General features: G+C 39.7%; 1 protein-coding gene across 1 annotated transcript in view; it reads right to left on the reverse strand.

Moving 5' to 3' along the window:
• AFF2 (AF4/FMR2 family member 2) overlaps positions 1-20,709 on the reverse strand; it is a 340,167-nt gene that overhangs the window by 21,983 nt on the left and 297,475 nt on the right. Inside the window, exons 11-17 of the mRNA XM_042824815.1 lie at positions 18,629-18,791; positions 17,115-18,134; positions 14,864-14,985; positions 8,360-8,594; positions 6,443-6,582; positions 5,855-5,918; positions 2,495-2,631 (exon numbers count right to left, since the gene is read on the reverse strand). Of these exons, the coding sequence (XP_042680749.1) occupies positions 2,495-2,631; positions 5,855-5,918; positions 6,443-6,582; positions 8,360-8,594; positions 14,864-14,985; positions 17,115-18,134; positions 18,629-18,791 (1,881 nt within the window). The remainder of the gene's footprint in view (positions 1-2,494; positions 2,632-5,854; positions 5,919-6,442; positions 6,583-8,359; positions 8,595-14,863; positions 14,986-17,114; positions 18,135-18,628; positions 18,792-20,709) is intronic.

A 20,709-nucleotide genomic window follows, 5' to 3' on the forward strand; every position in this document is an offset into this window, starting at 1 on the left:
AGGAGGTAATGGTGTGCAGGCAGGCAGTGCTGCTCTCAGCCTGCCTTCCTCTCACCATCCCCATTATCAGCCCCCAGGCTGCAGCTGTAGCACAACCCTTGATGTGCTTCCTCCCTGTCCTATCTCACCTGCTTTTTGATATTGTTGTTCTAGTCATACTGAATGAGTCCAGTCAAACACAGAGTGCTATGTTTCTTTGGGATTTTTCAATGTTACGTTGGGCATTTTAGCATTACCATTAACCAAAAGACCTTTGAACGTCACACCTCTGATATTTCCAATCTCTTTGATGCTCTGCTTGCTTTGACAAATAGATGTCTGATGCAGATACTCAGGTCAGACACAGATAATGCAAAAAGGAAAAAAATGGGCCTCCAAGAGGGGGAGGAGTGAAAATGAGAAAAACCTTCTGTTTCATAGCCCACAGTAAAAATCTATGTTAATATTATGAGCCACATTACAGAAGTGCATGTGCACTGCTGCATGTTTCCTTTTTGCATTCAGCTGTAGCCCACGAGTTGTATTTGTCCCTAGAGATTATTGAACTGGAAACAGCCTGCCGCTCAGCTGGGCAATCACCTTTTTTTCACGTCTGTCTACTGATGCCAATTAAATGGTCAAATCAGTTTAACCTCTGCCTACAAGACGTTGCATGCACGAATTTATGGACGAGGCTCCATCTTTGATGGTAGGGGGTAGAGTTCACCTCACCTGACTGGAGCTACATAGAAATTGGAGGTCAACTGTAAGGAACTCCTAGAGATTCCTCTACAATCAGAAGCAGTTCAAAAAGCAGTCCAGAAGCAGTGCAGGTGCTGCTTCTGTGCCAAGGTCTATCTATTGTCCACCCCTCAGTGGGCCAGGAGCTGCCAGGAAGCTCTGCTGTGGGGTGGAGGAAGGCAGAGGGAGAGGGAACACAGGTGCTGCTGAAAGTTGGCTGCATCATGGTACAGCCATGGACTCAGCTGACTCCATCCCACACTGGAGCTGTAGGTAAAGGGGAGCTGCTCTTGGAGCTGCCACACACGTGTTGTGGCTGTTGAATCCAGACCCACTGCTGAACACAGACTGTGGGGTGGAGGAACAAGACTTTCAACTGCGCTTCGTGGTTCCCTTAAAAAATGAAAAAAATGTGGTGTCTACTACTCACTTCTTTAAAGTGAGTTTGCCCTCCTGTATAGCTGTAGTTATGTAGTTCAGCACAAAAGGTACCAAACTATCTGCTGTTAGAGTACAGGAGGAGTTCCAGCACAGGGAAACAGATTTTCTTAATTCCACTGCAGCTGAGGGTTTAACTTGGATCCTAAACATTGAGTGAATATCATTTTTTGTTGAGTAATCTCTTTGATTTTCTTCCTCTCTTCAAAAAGAACAGAATGTAACAACATTTTAAATATTGAACAGGCATATTATTAACCTGAGAGTAAGAGCTTCTTAAAATCTGATACATTTTATAATGTAAATACCTACTTATTCAAAATGTAAGACACACATTATTTTTTGACTGCCTTTAATAGCTAATCTGTCATATTGAAATCCTGCATGCCAAAAAACAACCTTTGTTCTATTGAAAAGCAAACACTTAGAGGTCTGATTAACCACCTTCTCTACCTCTTGTGTATACTGCCAGTAATTACACTGACATCAATGATGAAATTCCCAGCATACGCAGGGGAAAGCAAAGGTGCATCGCAGTGAAGAAGGAAAATCCTATTGTTCTACTTACAGGTAAATTTAATCCTACTCAATTTCACTTTGATAATTTGCATAGGTAAAGCAAAGAAAACCTTAGTTACTTGGGAGACCATTATTTCCATGAACTACACATTATGAAACAGATACAGGTAACAGCAGCAGATTTTTAAACACTGATTTTACTAGTAAGTACAAGCTCTCTCATCTGTATTCTAGCCCATAAGTCTACAAAACTGCATTAAAGCGAATTCATCTGGATTGCATTCATCATTAAAAAGTATACTTTCTTAGCACAATAAAAGCAAAAAGCTTCCTTCACCTTCCACTATGATTTTTAGTGCCAGGTTTCAGGTTTCAGCTCTTTTCTTTTCTTTCTTTTTTTTTTTACTACCATGTTATAAACCTCTAAAAACAAGGTTTGTAATAGCAATCCTGACAGACTCACTTTAGTGTTCTGAATTATAAAACTACACCTTCTAAAAGACAAGTGTCATTGCCAAACAGTGAAATTACTGTACTTTACTTCCACCCACTACATCTCAATTTTAATTTTATGAATATTGCAAATTATAACACTCACATTATAACCTCCAAAGGGGATAATTTATAAAAGCAGTGTCCATCAATTATAAATTTTCCATGACATTAATAAAATGGCAAGAACTAATTATGATGACTTCTGAGATGAAGATGCTTTGGACAAATCATTAATACGTTGAAATTATATTTTTTAAAACATAGCAGGTTCTAATTATGACTGAAATGAGCTTATGAAAATGATCACAGAAAGGACATTAACCTGATGAGTTCCACAGTCTCTGAGTACATGGTATATGGAGATTTAGCTTCTAATGGATCTCGCTCCATAGCGTTCCCACACTCGATGAAGGACAGGGCAGCATCAGCATAATTCACTGCTTTGCCAAACTTCTCCAGCTGGAATGGAAATGATATCATCAAGGAAACCCTTCAGCTTTAATTTTGAGGCAGACAGATCATAATAGAAAGCAACACCAGCATTAAGATGAAAGCAAAGCATGGCCACAAGTTAGGGGTGAACGTATACAGAAATTGAAGCCAGGTGTATGTTTATCCCAAATCTTTTCAGGTGATATATGGCCAGGCACTGCACAGAGGAAAGCCAAATGGCATCCATGGGTTTACAAAGGCAATGAGCAAATCAATACTGCTCTTCAATATATAAACTAAGTTTGTGTGCAAGTGTGCATGGGTTAAGCAACAGATCCGAGCCATTTGTCAGTTGTCACAATCTGTGGTGACTGTTGACGTAAAAAAAAAAAGCCCTCATCATTTATGTTGTGATTGAAAGAGGGGGGGAAAGAAAAAGGAGAAAATATAGCACTGCTAAATATTTTATTTTACTAGGATTTTATTGCGAAAGGTTTTAGCTCTCATAATGGTTGTGATTAAACTGACTTAGACATCCTGATTTCTTTTTTATGTGTAATGAATATTATATACGACATTTTTATAGTAAGTATTTTATAATAGTATTTAACATTTTCCATTTTTGATAGCGGGATGGAAGAGATCCGATATACTTTATGTCATTTAAAAATTTCTGTGGATATCTTTATCAAAATATTTTGATGCATCTGCTTATGTTTCTCACTCATTAAATGGAAGCTTATTCTACCACTATATTAAGCAGAACACCTAATATTGGTTCAAGGTAACAGCATCTCTGGCTTTGTGGCTACTACTTTTAAGCACTACCCTCTGCATTCATGGAAGGTTATAATTTCAGGCACTGCACTTGCACACTGATTACATTCAAAGCCTTTGTACGATGGATAGGGATTACCTGAATGATTTAAAAAGGGGAAACATTTCTGGATGTTTTCCCTGTACTCCACTGTACTCAGCATATACTGCTGCTTCCTTGCTTCGTGTCTTCCAAAGAAAACACGTGTATTACAAAAGGGAGCAGATGGAGTGTTTACACACAGTTTGAGACAGAAATGGGATTCCCCCCCTGTACTTTGCTCCACGCTGACTCCAGTGGAGTAACTGGAATTGCCCCATTTCACCATAGCACAGCTGAGAATAGAGCAAGCTCAGTTAGTGGATACTGCAATGTGTCCAAATCAGCTGATTCCTTACTGCTGTGCAGGACAAGGAGAGGTTGCTCCCGTGATACAAAATGCTGCATCCTTCGCCAGAGATCTCTGTGCCACACAAGCTCAGACACTGCACAGCAATAGACACATCTCATTCACATGTGCTGACATATTCGGAGGCCACGTGCAGTATCTTTCCAACCACTAAAACACGTCTTTCACTTCTGCGTGTTCTTTGTCATGTCAGCACCAAGTAACCAGAAGCAATTGTTTCCATAGGACAACTAACAGTTCAGGTTTTCACAGCAAACATGTTAGATGGAGATAATTTGAGTGCAGCTGTATTGAGTGGGTGGGTGCAGGGGGAAAGGTTGAGACCTAAGTAGCGGAAAGCAAAAAGCAGATTGTTGGTGGGTATCTACATCTGCCAACAAGTCGTAGTGTCTGGCCCCACATTCCTGTAGGAGCACTCGGGGTGTCAAACTGCATGTGACAGGAGAAGCCTGCCCGCGGGTAGCGGCATGACATGCTCTGCCTGCTCCTCTTAGTTCTGCTTGAGAAACACCACTAATTCCACAAGGCACAGTCAAAGGTAAGAGGATGGAAGACAGGTCAACACTTATGGAGCAAATCAGACTGTGGAGGAAAGCGGATCGACATAACACGTTGAGATCATCAGGAGCCTGAGCCTGTAAATATTTGCCTGTGGAGCAGGCAGCCCTGTGCCAGAGCCACGTGTGCTTTTTCTAAAGGTCAGCCAGTTGAGGGAGGTGCTGCCAGGCCACTTCTGCCAGCCTTCCTGACTGAGGTCCCAGCATTGTGATGAAGCCAGATCTGGGCCAGGCCACAGGTGCTCACAGCCCCTCTGAAAGGGTACCTTGGGAGAGAAGCTGCTGCCTTGGTGACAATTGCGGTGCGATGACAAAAGCCCACACCCAACTCCCATAGAAAACACGCTGATAATGCAGGGAAAGCTGAAGCAGGCAGCTTGGTGCATCAATTCTCCTTTACCCTTTCAGCTCACCGACAGCAGAGGGAGAACAGTGGTTTCTTAATTTTTACAACGTAGCATTTCATTGTTTTATTTTTTGACAAGCATTTATTTCCAGGTACAAAAGTCTCTGATGTAGGATGACGCTGTATGCACACACAAAACTGCCCAAATGATCAGTGACAGGTGAATAATCACCCAAATTACAACTGAAGAAGAACTGGAGGGATGAAATGAATGGCCACACTCTAAGACATCTTGGTTTAAATAAATAGATGAACCAAGTTCCACTTAGCCTGCATAAATGAGCTGCTATTCTGCACTCTGCACGGCATAGAGGAGCACAGACCATACTACAAACAAATGACTATTAAAGGCACTTCAGTGTTAGCAATATGTTGGACTGAACAAACTATGGCTGAAATCAGTCAGAATTGTAATGTATCAGATATGGTAGTTCTGTCAAAACCAAATCTCTGCAAAATTAGGCCAGTTTAGGTGCAATGTGATCTGGGACAAAATGAGAGAAGAAGCTTTCCCAGCACTGAACTACCTCATTGCAAGATTTTTTTTTTGTAAAAAAAAGTGTGTTCAGTCTTTATTTGCCAGCCTAATAGCATGCAATAAAAACAAATGCACTATTAAAAAATCAATTCCTGTAAATTTTAAACAACTGGATTTAAAATATCAAGTAGTTTTGCCAAACGATGATGAAATTTGCCTTTTTTTAGCTTTCAGTATTTTTGTTTTGGGCTCAAAGCAAGTATAAGGGCAAATTTCAAAAACACATCAACTTTGCTGATATTATCTTACATCCTTTCCACAGTAAGATTGTTGCTTCTCCCCAGAAGAGAAACCAGCTATTGTGAGAAGTTTATTTCAGCGTGAATGATGTGTTAAAGCCTAGGAACGATGCTCAGTCTTTGGCTTGTTGTGGGCAGTGTGTTTACAGAGTACAGTTTGAAGCATATTTTAGTCCACAGAAGGGTTCCTTTGGTTTCTGAGGCTTTAGGAAAGATTAAGAATTCAAATTTTTGTAATACCCAGCTCCATAGCGGAGAGAGACAAAAAAGCCTTGAAAACTTACCAATGCATCTGCTTTATGCTTTAGCTTCTTAGCTTCTTGCATATAATAATCTGCATTGTGGAGCCTAAAGAGACAAAATCAATTATTTCAAGTCTTTGTTTTCACACAGTTGGACAAACATTGTTTGAGAAAAGTGCTTACTGCTTCCAAGAACAATTTAGATGTATATACCTACTTATCACTTTCAGTCTTATCCTGATATTAATTTGAAATTGCCATATGAAAAGATTTGATGAGTTACCAGAATGCAAAATAACTAGCTGTGGAAACTGGCCACCCAAAGGAGCCATTAAAGTCTGCTGAACAGAGGAAAAGGAAAAATATTTTAAACTAATTAGAAAAAAATTAAGAAGAATTACTGTGAGCCAACATTCATGATCTGAAAACATTTATCAGCAGAGAGTTCATTAATCAGTGATAACAGTTAATTAGTAAAGTTTAAAACTGTACGTGCCACTGTGCAGTACTGTCCACACAAATGCCCAATGCTACCATAATAATTAAAGATACTTTTCTTTCACTGGGAACTCTACAGAAATCCCAAGTACCTAATATGCAACTAGCACAAAGAGATCTAATAGTACTCACACATCATCAAATGTGATTTTAGGTCTTCTGGACTCAGAATTCCCATTGGAAAGAGTTGGCATTGCAGACCAGACGTCTGTTTCTAGATGGTTCGTATCAAGAACAGTGTTGGCTGTTGGTGCACTGTGTGTTTCTTCCTCCTAGAAAAATGGACTGCTATTATTTGAATATTCATAATATTCAAATATTATTCATAATTCAAAATTCAAAAAAAGCTAAGGTACATGCATGTTTACCCAACTATGTCCAAGAAACCTCATGAAATCATCTTCCATCCTTTATAACGTGACCCCATTAGATTAATTAGGCATTATGACTCCAGTCCAAGGTGATAGTCATCCTGGACAACACAGTGCTACTGATAACACAATCATTAAAGCCAAGTTGGGCTGCAGGCTGGAAAAAAACTCAGTATGAGGTGGATCACACTAATGTAACAGTTTTTCTACAGAATTAGTAGATAATTGTAAGGTGGATGAGAAGTCTGCTCAGATTTCAGCAAGGACCAGTTTCCTCATCCTTATTATACTGAACAGAAAAAAGAATGAAAAGGAAAAGTTGGGAGTTGTGACTTTGCATTGACTAAAAATACAAGCATAATAGAAGTATTTAAATCAGGCAATTGCAACTTTCAACCAGATAAACTAAATTATAGATGAACCAAAGAACTGATAAAGAATTCTGGCATATTTTAGAATACAAAAATATTTTAGAAGACAAATATTTTGGGGATCAAGGTAATAGATAAAACAAGGAAAATCCAAATTGGAGGTGCTGGGAGTGAGAGGAAGTGGCCTTGCTCTTTGCATAGCATAGCTTACTTGCTGACACACACAGTTCATTTTGGCACTGGTTTCTCTTGAAGGCATGTATATTACTCTTGCAGCTTGAAGTGGCACAATGATATCAGAAAGCAACAGGGCTGAATGAATAAGGTGAAGCGATTTGTCACCTATGTTCCAGTGCAACTTCTGAGTTTTGCTATTACAGTGTATGGCAACAACCTCTCACAAGGTGGCGAACTGTGAAAAATGGGGTTACGCGTCCTTTTCTGTGGAAGAATTCTCTCCCTGTCTTTTAATTCTGACAGTCATACGAAGATACGGTTTGATACTAAGAGAGAAGTTTGAAGTTCTAGTCATTTTCTAAAATCAGCCAGAAAACTGAGTTTTCCCTCTTCTCCGTAAAAGCAGAGGACCAACTGACCAAGTGAAATGTTACTTCTTTCTTTTTTTTAAAGTCAATTTGCTATGCAGCTGCTAGCTTTGTTTCTTTTTCATGTACATTTAGTATGAAATCATCTAAATCTGGTGAAAGGCAAGAAAGTACTGTCTATGTAAAAATGTTTAGTGGCGAGCTGGTCCTAACAGAATGATGTTTTTACTGGAAAACTAATCACTGTTTGCACGATCTTCAAAAGCCTAGTACAAGATTTATGAAGATGAGGTGCAAATACGCCTTACTTCTAGAAACTGGGAGCCTGCAAACCTGTGAGAAGACATTTTAGTTTTCAGTGTGCTATGGGCAGGTTAGATTTTTACTGTGTGTTTAGTTTAGTCCATAAGATTTGGCATACCTTAAGTTTGCTTCAGAATTTGTAGTAATTATTAATGTTAAAGTTACCAGTATTCTTGATGCTTTATTTGAAAACGGTGCATGTTGTATCTGCAGTTGGGAATAGGACAAAGTCTGTCCTCTGAAGGTCAGGGAGTTGCAGGGAACGATACACTATGTGAAGCAGATGCCTAACGCTGACCTAAAGATGGAACTTGCAAGAGTCATTTATTCACAGCTCTGCGTGGATCCATGCCTTGCTGCTCTAGAGTGGGGCTACGTAAGGATTTAAGGATAGATACTAGACAGAATAAAGGTAATTTTATCTTGTCCATTTCCAGCAACTGAGGTCTTGTTACTTACACAGATTCCTTTGGGGTTAGAAGAAGATTTATTTTCATTCTTTCTGTGTTTAGAAACCGAGGAGGAAGAGCTGCTGGTCTGAGGGGTGTTGGTGACGTTGGTTTCTTGGCTGAAGGAGCTGTTGTCAGTGCTGTGCCGACGGTGCACAGGCTCGTCCAACAGGGGGGATAATGGAGGAGGGAAGAGCTTCTCTTCTCTTTTCTTCGCCATCTTCTTCACCGAGTTACTGCTGCTCCTGGGACACGGATAAGAATCAGTTGCATGTCAAGAACCATAGTTTCTCCTCCATAGTACAAAGCTCCAGATTTTACTTAATGAAAACCCTTAAATATGTGCTGTGATCCCCCATGTCCCACGAGCTAAGTCAAAAGGAGACAGGCAGTGAAAACAGAAGAGCTATCCCTGCTGTTTCAAAGGGCACGAAAACCTCCTGCTTTGGAGGACAACTTGCAGTGCATTAGTATAAATTGCATCCACTTTAAATGCTAATTTGAGTCAGTCTTAATTTGAGAGGTCACAGAGGTTCTGACTCAGCAAAGTGCTGAAAAGTTTTATGCACAGAGGTTAGTATACTTGACACCAAGTATGGCTATTTATGTATTTAACATTAAGCATCTTTCAAAGAGGTAGATTAGGGCTCACATAAGCAACCTCTGCAAAAACGCATAATAGCACACGCCACGTGAACAAAAATAATTCTCCATAACAACTACAAAACGATAACTGTAACAATAAGATAATAATTATTTGACCTCTAGAATAAAACCAATGTTCTACACTATATTAAAATGATACATTGTTGCTGGCAAAAGCCCTTGAGCAGATATTGGTTGATGAAGTGGAGGTGATTCAGAAAATGAATGTGGTTTTGACATGAAAGCTCAAGTAATATGATAATCTATTGTCTGTTTTATGTACAGAAATTGTTAGCTGGCTACAAAAGGCAGCTGTGATACATGGTAAAAACAGCAACAAAAAAACCATGCTAGACTTTTCTTCCCTCAAATCCATCAAGAAAAAAAAAAACAACAAACAACACAGCACCATAGCGACTGTTTAACATATTAATCTACTCATAGATTTTTGTATTAGGTACTGCTCTAATTCAGTCAATGAAGATAACCTGAATTTTAATCTTTTGTTGGACATCTAATAGCACAGTACACAATCATTCACTTTTCATGATTATTGACTAACATTTCAATAACAAATTAAGTCAACAAGAATTTATGTTTCATTCCTAGTTGCTTTCAGTCAGTGTCAGGAATTATAGATTTACTTTGCTTTAAAGTAACAAGCAAAAGAGAAGAATCAACCCATGTTTCCCCACTTCTTATTTGACATGCAGTCTAGACTTTTTTGCATTTTCACCAAAAGTGTCAGTATGTACACCTGCTTCGGTCTGTCCCCTTACTTTGGGCCTTTGGCAGCACAAAAATATTTCAGCCTCTCTGTTTTCACAACAGAGCGATATCAAATGAAACCCCTATGCTTCAGGTTTTATAGCTCTTCTACTCAAAACTCTTTGAGTTCAACTGAAGCAGAGTTTAAAATAACTTATTTGAAATTCTGTAATATTCAAGATCTTCAGACTGAAGAAATAAAATCAGCACAGAATTTATATTGCCTTGCAGCAGGGCAGGTATGGATGTTCTCCTGCTTGGAAAACACATGGGCCTAAAGATCAAAGGAAAGCAATCAGATCAGAGGAGATGGGCAATTCTTTGAGAAGACATTTTATGCACATGTGGTCCTGCAAATGTACTCCAAAAAGTTCTCACTCAAAGCCCCATCTGCTAGCTTTCTTACCACCAAAGGGTATTTTGGAACTCAGACAAGTCACCATTGCTATAGTAAAATAACACTCTGAACTTTTTCCAGAGGAAAATTTTCCAAAAGAAAGCAAATGCTTCTCCAAGAAAGCATACATGCATTATTGAATTGTTCAGAGGAAAAACAGACACAACTAATGAAAAACCCAAGAGTAGAACTGAAATCCTCTGCCTCCCAAGCCAGTGGGCTGCCCTGAGCATGGTGTTCAGTGGGTCTGTCTAACAAATGTATATGGAAGGGAGCACAGAGTGATGTGGTTCTAATTACCCTGCACAAAGAGGAGTGTGAAGCTCTTCTTTCACTCTGGTACAGCTTTGGGAAGGGAGCAGCTACTGAGCCTTACAGATCTCCCTCAAGAGTGCCCGAAGGAAAATGGAAGGTGAGTCACTGGCTAATTTCACTGTAGAAACCACTAGTGAGGTTTCTCAGTACATCTTTGCCTGTTTCCAGGCCTAAAGCAAGACTCTGGCACTTGCATGGGGCACCGCACCGCACATGCACAGCAAGTGAAACATTTCTCAGTTGCTACATGGAGATGGGGGGATTAAGAGAATAGCACAAGAAAAAAATGAAGGAAGTTGCAAGTTCCACAGTAGAAGTACCTTCTCTAAATGAGGCTCTGAGCAACTTAGTCATGGTGTAGATATCCCTGTTCGTTACAGGGGAGTTGGACTATATGACCTTCAAGGGTTCCCTTCCAACCCAAGCGATTCTATGATTCTCTGATTATATATATATATATTCCAGAAGAGAGATTATATTCAGAGATCTGACACCCCTTTCGGACACAACTCAAAGCTTTGTTCACTTCAGCTTTGCATTCAAGCACAAGATGGAACAACCCAAGATGCAGAATTCATTCTGTGGTGAGAAAATATAACTACAACTGAAAGGGCACTTGAGGATCTATTTTTTCTGCATGACAAAAATCCAAAACCCAATGACAGTACTTAATATAGTTTTTTCCTGGTTGCCGACTTAATCCTGTACATTTACAGGATTCACGGGAATTACACTGATTATTTAGCAATGTTACCTCCCTCAGACTTACACCAAAGCATTTACGTGAACAATAACCTCAATGAAATAGGTTGTTACCAGCCGTTAACCAGATTATCGCTTTGCTTTGGACTGTTAATGGGCTAAGAAACTAGTCTTTGATTGCAGTAATCACTAATTCTGAATGAATTTATTGCAATAATTACCAAGACTCAACGGTTTAATTGGCTGACATGATTATTAGTTAAACTATATTTAAAATCGAGGGAGAAGCACAATAAAAGTGCAAAGAAAAAACCACCAGCAGAACTGATGGTCTTCCAGCTGCAGTTTAATCTCTGTCGGAAAAGGCCAATTACCAAGGAACAAGAGGACTCCCGTCTGCTTTTTTTTTCTTTTTTTTTTTTTTTCAGCCTATTTCTTTTAGGGCAGAAAGCAAGCAAGCAGTGAACAAGAGGTCAGTGTGTGAAGGAGAGAGAATTTCCATCTTCTCTAACAATTCATTCTGCTTTCCTTTACCCTTTCTTTAACTACTCCTTGTGGTATGTGGTTGTAGCTCTGGCCTATTAGTGAGACAAAAGCCATTGTCTGCGCCAATCACTTGGCTTTCCTTTGCCTCTACACTCCTTGTCCACAAAGAAATGCTGCACATTGACGGTGTATCTGATCTTCTGCAGGGGGTTAGCAGGGAAAGGTCGCTCTAGCATTAGCTTGGGCCATATGGCAGCGTACTGAATGAAGCTGAAGTCGTTGTCAGATGTAGAAGGTTGCCTCTGCCATGAATGAACTGCAACGAATGCCGTTGTGACTACCCAAGGGATCCACTAATATATGTTGTGAAGTGCAGGTGCGTATTTAGTTAAAGGTCAAACAAAAGTGAACAGGAAATCTTGAAAATCAGCCTAGCTAGATGGCAGGCATGCTTCCCCAGTATGATTCTAGTCTGATTTCAGACTCGTAGTTTGCATCAGCACATAACTCTCTGTATTATTACAAACTGCCAAATGTTGTCAAATAGTGCTCTGTCTGGATTGGATCTACTGATCAGGTATTCAGACACAAATGGTATTCAGCAGCACACAGAATTAATGCTTAAATTAAAATTGCTCTGGCAATCAAGTAAATACAAAAGCAATTCTCTGCTGCAAAGTGGGCAACTGATCTGACAAAAACACAGCCTCACAGCAGTGTTTCAAGCAATTACTATGAATTACTTGGACATAAAATAGTATCCTTTATTCCTTCATATGCTTTGAAATATTAGGAATGAGGAAAATACCATGATGATTGTTTGAACAATTTTATTTTGAGTGTCACATCAGATTTATGAAAAAGCATGAGCCCCTGACTGTGTGAGGGAAGGAACAAGAAATAACTAGTTGCTTGTACAATGACTACATAAAACAAAATTGTTATCCAGTTGTCAAATGGAGTTCATAACTGACCATCTGAAATTTCTACACTAAAATTGTACGTGTAGTTATAGGAACTGGTAGGAATTAGGCATATAATTGTCCATATTAGACATGTAATACTTCGCTTAAATGTGCATCCTTGCAGCTTACTGAGCCCACACATTTAGGAACAGGTTATGAAAGATATTTAAATACCTAACACACATATAGTCAGCTAGTAGGAGCTACAAAAGCACAGGTGTGACTGTCTTCACCCAGTTTCTTCCCGAATGCCTCCTTATTTTACTCCAGAGTTCATGGTCTTTTGGCCAAAACATTTCTGCATCTATAAAAAACCCAATGAGAGTCTCTGAAGTCTGCCTTGGTATGCTTGGTTTGTTGGCACAGAGAGCCAAAAATGTTCTAACTGTAGAGATGTACAGTTCTTCCCAAGAGAGAGCACCCACCATGAGACATTGCACCTTCATGGATGAACAGCATTGTCCTCTCTAGCCAAATCATCCTTATTTCTAATAGTCCTCGTATAGACAGCTCTGAATGAAAACGAAGGATTTTTGGAAGCGAGGAAGGTTTAAACAGCAAAGCCTTTCTTTCAGCCTTTCATCACTGAAGTGTTATTTTCTCCCATGCCTTTGAACAGTGCATAGTTTTAGCCTCCCCTTTCTTCTGCCTCCCCTTAAAATTCTGCTTAACCCTGTGGAACACAGAGCTATTTCTGATTGCTTAAAAACAACCTGGGGCTCTCCAGAAATTTGTTGTCATGCAGTTCAGTCAGCTCCCTAATCTATTGGGAAATATGTTGATCTGTATTCAGAGACACATCAGATAGAGTTGGAGACTTGAATTATCAAATAATATTGCATTTGTTTTAAATGAACTCAAAATACACTAATAATAAACGTTGTGTGATCCAGGTCTCTGCAGCTGAACTCAGAACGTTTTGTTTCAAAACTTGAGGCAGATGAGATGAAAGATAGCATATGGAAATAACTACTGATGGACACAACCAAATAGAAATAACTACCGATGGACACAATTATATTTTTACAGAGAATATCAAAGGCTAGAAAGCTCTGAGGAGCCAAGTTAATGATCTGGAAAACAAGCTCAAATTAAGAAACATCAGGTTGGGGGTGGACCCTTTGGGTTTGCTGAAGACAAGAATAGAAAGATTTTTATAATGGATTGTGGAGGTGTTGGGGATGGATAATCCTTATTCTCTCTGCAATATATTTGTACTCATATTTCTAGCAATGACAGTCAGGCAACACTCATCATGATGTTTATCAAATGTGCAACATATTACAGATCACACTGTTACTTTCAAATCATCTGCCTTTTCCAGTCTCCAACTGATATTTTCAGTGGTACAATGAGGGGTTAGCTCAAGGACTGAAGTTCATCTATAATTACACTGGTATAAACAAAATAATGCTCAACCTTCTTTACGGGATTTAAAATCTATGCACTGTCTCATAAATGATTTTTGAACTTTCTCTAAAGTTAGATACGAAAACAGTCAAATTGTTTTCAGAAGCACATTGTGCATTTGATTCTTTGCTTGTCCTACTGGGAAGCAGAGAGCAATGCCTCATCTCAAAAGAAAAAAAAAAGCACAAAAATTGATGACAAAAGGGAATTGGGTTATTTGGTTATTTATAGAACGTTAATCTTCTGATTATTATAATCAGAATCATTATTTATGTGGTGCCTGTTTGATGAAACACTCCAGCCATCTCTCAAAGACACTGAAAGGCACAAACAACTTGATTATGTCTGCTGAAACACAATGCATGTGTCTGAATCACTTAGGCTCTCACCTCTGGCATTTCTGTATACACAAAGTATAAGAGCCACTGAAATGAATGGCAAAGTCATTATTTCATTCAAGAAAACTGAGAATAATCTCTTAAGAAAACAACTCGAAAAATATTTTCTAGTCAACCAAATAGAGCCCATTCTGGCTCTACTGTGGTGAAGGATGATGGAGGCAAGAAAAAACCTTTAAAGAGTGTGGTTCTGTGGTTCTGTGAAATGCAATATGGTGAAAGAAGAGTAACTCTGGGCTGTGGTGGGACTCTGATTTCCTGTGGCCCACGAGAAGACTGACTGATCGTCCAAAATCACATGGACCCTCTTTCTCTGGGATGGGAATAGCGATGCTACTTATGCTTGCCCATTTGGCTCTACAGCAAATACATTGGTTGAATGATACTGTGAAATCCCTCTTGAATGTTATGAGAGAAAAAGAACTTACTCTTTAGAGCTGGTTAATCTGTGATTCGGTATCGGAGAGATACAAGGTGGGAGCAAGCATGAAGCTGAAGGGTCCTCCAGGCGCTGCTTCTTGGTTTCAACAAAGGTTTCCAGGTTTTCCGACTGTTTTAACAAAAAATGTACAACTTGAAAAATCAAGCATCTACGCACATTACGAGCTGCTCAGGAATCTCAGTATATTTTCTGTACTGTAGCAGTGGTTGAAATACTGGCCTAAGAGAAGTCACCTGAAATCAGAGCTAAACATGCTCCAGACACATGACAAGTTATATAACCAGTGACATAGCCAGTCAATTAGGAAGCAAAATACCTCATATGCCATAGTTATCTTCTTCAGCGCACTGGAATGTAATTAATAATTCAGATGGACTGACTTGATAGCACCAAATCTTACTCAAGTATGCAGCTTTTATTCATTTACTTAATGGAAGTCCAAGGGTAAAGTTCCTTGAGTAAGTATTTCTCTCAGGACTTAAAGACTGCTACTCTAAGGAGGCAGTCATTAACAGTGATAGCTGGTGTGAAATTTGCTTTGGAAGATTCCGTGGTGCATGACTTCTGTGCCTGAACTGGGCCGATACAAGCAAAGCTGATTATTGCTCTATCACTGGAACCTTCATAGCATTCTTCAAGCCTGCTGGCATACGGCTAAAATAAATCTTTTATTAGCACGATTCAGAATCCAAATCTGGCTCTTCCTACTCTACTTTAACTGTTAATGCCATTGTAATTTGTTTGTTTCCTCTTGGGTAGAGATGAACAATCATCAAGAAGCTGAACAGGCTGTTTCAGAGTGTAGCTTACGTTTGTGCAATCCCAGAGTGAGACACCTCACAATGTTCCTTTGTGATTCACAACTCCAGCTAATGAAATTCTGTGGTTCCATTTTATTTGCTTTCCCTGGGAGCACTGAGTCAAGCTGTCAGTACTGTGCTCTTGTTTTAGCCATCATACTGACACTCCACCGTGACCTAGCACAAACTCTTTTTTTTTTCTTCTCTTTTTTCCTTTTTTCCCTGTTTAATTAATATACACCCTATTGGACATACATATAAACACTGACATTTATACATCCCTTTTCTCTTTATTTCTTTCTCCTTCCTTTTTACCTCTCTGCCTTTCGAGTACAGCTAGAATATACATGGAATAAAAACCTGCTGAGTTTGCTTGTGATTATTTCCACTTAATTCAACAGGGAAGGAGCCAGTGCAGTGACTCATGTAGGCAGGGTGCAGACCCTGTGTCTGCCTGGCATTGTCTGTGTTTTTCACGTATTAACTCTCTTGTACGGCTGGACGGCTCAAATGCAGCATTTCAATGCGGTTCAGAAGTCCGCTGGAACAGACAGCTGAAGTCACATTCATAATGATTTAGAAAATCTGGGGTACAAAACATATGCAGTGATAACTTCTCACAAGGAGACCAGAGCACAGACATTTTAGTTGGAAAAAAAAAAAAAAAAACAAACCAAAAACAGAAAACCAACAACTACAAAAAATCATTTATGATATAAAACTCCTGTTTCTTTTCTGAGAACACATTTAGTTTGAAGAGCACTGTCATATCCTACAAGATAGGATACCCTTGGGCATAAATAACATAAACACATGATAAAACATAATGCCTTAAGTCAAAACATATTTGCTTTTCCAGGTAGCTGCATACACAGAGCAGCTAGTTAAGCAAATGACATGTCTGTGAATTACATTCATTGGTGTAACAAAAAGATATAAAGACTAAATTCACCATGAGCACAAGCAAGCACCATTTCATAGACTTTAATGAAGTTATGCTTGTTTAAGCAAGTGGTGAAAATGCATTAATTCTGCCAACGATAAAACTTGCCTTCCAAACAGAAGTCACGTTTTCTGAATATGGATGAGCCCTTAGCACTTGTCATGAGGAGTCCTTCTGCAGATTGCAGAACACTGCAAATTAGCATGCAAAGAGCAAACACAGTGAAAAAAGCTGGTACGATAAACCTAAGAAAAACACCAACCAACTTTGTTCATAGATTTTGAAAAGTGATGTCAATTTTCCTTTTTACTGATTTCTTACGTTAATTTGTAATGTACAGGTAAATGTTTGTCTTCTGCAAAAATAATAAAACCTTAGTGGTACCATGTCTCCTTACAGCCCTGCTGCAGGTCAGCGAGGAGTCAGTGATTGCTGTCCTAACCTCAAGGATGCACAGAAATAGTGTTTTCTCCTGAATGATGAAAATTACTTACCTTGTGTTTCCTTTTGGATTTTGTGGATGTTTTCTCAGCTGCTGGGGTAGGGGACTCTCGAGATGGTCGTCTGTGTTTCACATTTGCCTCTCTTGGTTCAGTTTTCACAGATGTGGTCTCAAAAGGCTCTTGCCCAGGTATCCTGGAGAGTAAACTGAGGTCTATTTTCACCCAAAGAGATTTGAGTTCTTCATATTCTCTCAGTGGGGACAGAAGTTCATTTTGAACAATTGGGATAGGAGAAAAGAGCTGCTCCTCCAAGTCATTGCTGGTCTGGTCGATGGATGTGTTGCTGCCATTGCTAGTTAAGCTACTTACACTGAGGATGTTACTGCCAGAGTCCTTCACTTTGATGCCGTTGGCCGGTCCACTACAAGCTGGCAATATCTTAGCCTGCAGGCTCTCCTCCTGATCTGTATTTGAGTCAGAAGTAGATGAATCAGTTTCAATAAATTCCCGGGACTTGGGGACAATTTTGCTGGGGCCTCTGTACTTTTTCTTCTCCGAAGTGAGACCTGTGCTCGTTCGAGGTTCCTTCCTTGGGGCGGTCTTGCCAACTGCTGCTTTAGTTCGAACCTTTGGCTGCTCAGGGGGTTCCTGTGTGTCTTTTTCTTTGGGAGTGTTGCTGGTATTATTTGGTTTGGGCCAGTTATATTCTTCTACACTGGAAGTCCTTTCTACCTTTTTGGGTTGCTTTTTCCCAGTAGTCCTTTGTGCAACTGGCTCATTATGAGCTGGCGACTTCTGCTTGGAGCTTTTTGCCTCTGGGGTTTTCTGGGCAACCCGTGGTTTGGCTTTCTCACGGATGGGACTGAGGATCGCCCGGTCTTTGGAATCGGTTGGGGGCAGGCTGTTGCTGAGCTTCCCTTTGTTTTGTCCTTCAGCCTGCTGGCTGCTCTGCGGCTGGGAGCTGGTCTCACTGTGAGGCTCATTTTGATTGCTGATGATGGTCTTGTTGTGGGGGTTCACTTTATTCAGCCACTTATCCAGCTGCCATTTGTTTGTTGAGGGGGGTTCAGGCTGCAGTGTGAAGAACAAGGAGCAAGTCTCAGACAGAAGCAAAGCCTTTCCCTTTAAGTGAGGATGTTTTTAATGCACCTTTTTATTTCAGTCAACTAGTGGTGACTGCTAGTTTTATGGGAGCATTTATGGAGTATTTATGGTTAATTAGGCTTCCTTATCTGGTTTACAATGTGGCCCTGGAGAAATTTAATACAACTAAAAAGTTTAGCTGGTCCCTGAAGATACAGTTTCGTCACGTTGCCTTTCCTTAGCCCCAGCTGAATACTGTGTCAATAAAATCTTCTCTAGCTACTGGCAAAAATCTAAATATTTCTTTAAAGCAATTCAAATGTAGGCCAGAAGGATTCTTCCAAAAGCTAGAATGAGTATGTGGGTCATACAAGTAAAACTGTAAAGGGAGAAAAAAAGTCAACAGCATCAAACTGCATAGAGCTCTGACATTTTCCACCCTCTAAGCTCCTGCCAGGGAGATGCTGCGAGCATGGCCGTACCTCTGGCGTGGCACTGCGTGACTCCTCGTTGCAGTCGCTGTCACTGGAGCTGCTCTCACTGTCGGAGTCGGACTCAGAGCTGCTCTCGGACTCACTGGAGCTCCCGGAGCCACCGCTGGAATGGGCTAAGCCAGCTGCGTGTGCCACTGACGCCGGCAGGCCACTGTGGGGAGAAGATCCCCTCTGGTTAGTATGCTGCTTGTCAACCAGATTTTAAAGTCTTGGGTCGAGGGAGGCACCCAAAGAATTCTGCTCACACCAACTGTCCTCAGCATCAGCTCCTGCTCTCTCAGTGCAGACCCAATGGACTCTCCAGCAGCCATGTCTCCAAGTAGGGACCAAGGAGATGGCTGGCCTTACGCTCCTTGTGGAACACTGATAGTGGTGTTAATACCATCATGACCATCATCGCCACCCTCAAGTGAGAAATGCTTTAGGATCTTCAGCCTATTAGCCCAATAATTGCAAAATCTAATAATCACACAAATAATTTATTAATGAAATCACGCTTTCCACGTTTTGTGCTGGTTCATTTATAATTTATGATCAAGGAAAGGACAGTAGGCAACTAATATTGGCCAGAGCATTTTAAAAATTAATTTTAATGAATATTTTTGCACTGTAGTGTATGAAAGCTACCTACTTTGACAACTCTCCAAGGAGTGCCCAAGAATTTTTTGTTTATAGCCGTTTGGTTTTTTTTTCTCTCAGAAGAAAGATTGCTTTATGATAATTTCGTGAAAAAATTGTGCTCAAACCAAAAGTAAGTCTCTGTGAAATCTATTTTTTTCTGTGTGTTCAGCTGTCCTCCTCCTCCTAAAGATTTATTTATTAGCAGTGCGCCATGTCTCATTGTTTTTCCTCAGCATTTATTTCTATACTTAGAGTCTGGATGACCCCAGTTTTCAGAGCTGCAGTCGGAGTCTTTATACACTCACCTTTATTTTATTTTATTTTGCCAGAGTGATAACCATAAGGTTTTATGCCACTTCAGCTGATCTATACAGAGACTTTTTGATGATTGATTTTAAATTTGTGAAGCTGGCAAGGCAAAGTGTTTGAAAATTGACACCATTTGCTAGTATTCTTATGGATATTCAATATCTCACTTTAATATATCATCTGTTGTGTGTTTCCCATATTGAGTGATCCATGAAAGCCCTGAAGTTATAACACTTTTTCCCTTCATTGCTATCTGCTTTTCTACTGTTCTCAGAAGGATTCACATAAGCCAAGCACACGCGCTCCTTCACCTTTCAAGCTGAGATTCCATGCGCATCAAGATGCCCTCTTAAATAACACCGTAAGCAAGCAAATGGGAGCTGGAAAAGCCAGAAAGAACTGATGTTTGATCCTGCTCCACTACAGTCTTCTGAAGTATTGCCATTGGCTTCCATGACAATAATATATGGTCTTTAATCTCTTTCTTTAGCTAAGCTACTTTCTCTCTCTCCCCCCTTGTTGGTAAAGCGATCCCTCGCGCTGCGGTTGGTCACAGAACTGCCTCTTTGAGCATTGCAAGGGCCCTGCGGTGCCCATTCACAAAAGCAGCTTGGTGCTGCAGGGTGCATTAATGAAACAAAATTACTCACTTGGGTAATTGCAACAGATCACTAACTTAGTTGCTTCTTAACTGCATATACTTTTCTTTTTTTAGAGGCTCTTCACTCAACTGAGTCTGAAGATTTAGTTCCCAAATTTCAATGGGACGTAACAGTGAAACCCGAGGGCCACCACTACTTCATATAATTAAACATTAGTAAATTAAAAAAAAAAAAAAAAAAAAAAAAAAGTTTTAGAATTTATATTTCAGGTTTTAGAAACCATTTCAGCTTTGTTTTTTAATTTTTTTGCTTTTTAATTTTTTTTTATTCTTTTTTTATTTAATCCTCCCATTCAGTAAAGCCCAAAAAAATGTAGGGAAGGTATTTATTTATTTATTTCCAGTAAACAGAACAGTGGAGTAAAATTGAGTTTCACTTTCAATATCTATCTTGTAATTCTGGTCTCAGATTTTCTATTTTGAAAACACTGAAAGTAGATGAAAACTGAGTTTTCCTATTTTATTACAATTGTCTGCA

The sequence above is a fragment of the Centrocercus urophasianus genome, unplaced genomic scaffold, assembly GCF_019232065.1.
Source record: "Centrocercus urophasianus isolate 14NV4802_14NV808 unplaced genomic scaffold, USGS_Curo_1.0 seq_24, whole genome shotgun sequence".
Lineage (NCBI taxonomy): Eukaryota > Metazoa > Chordata > Aves > Galliformes > Phasianidae > Centrocercus > Centrocercus urophasianus.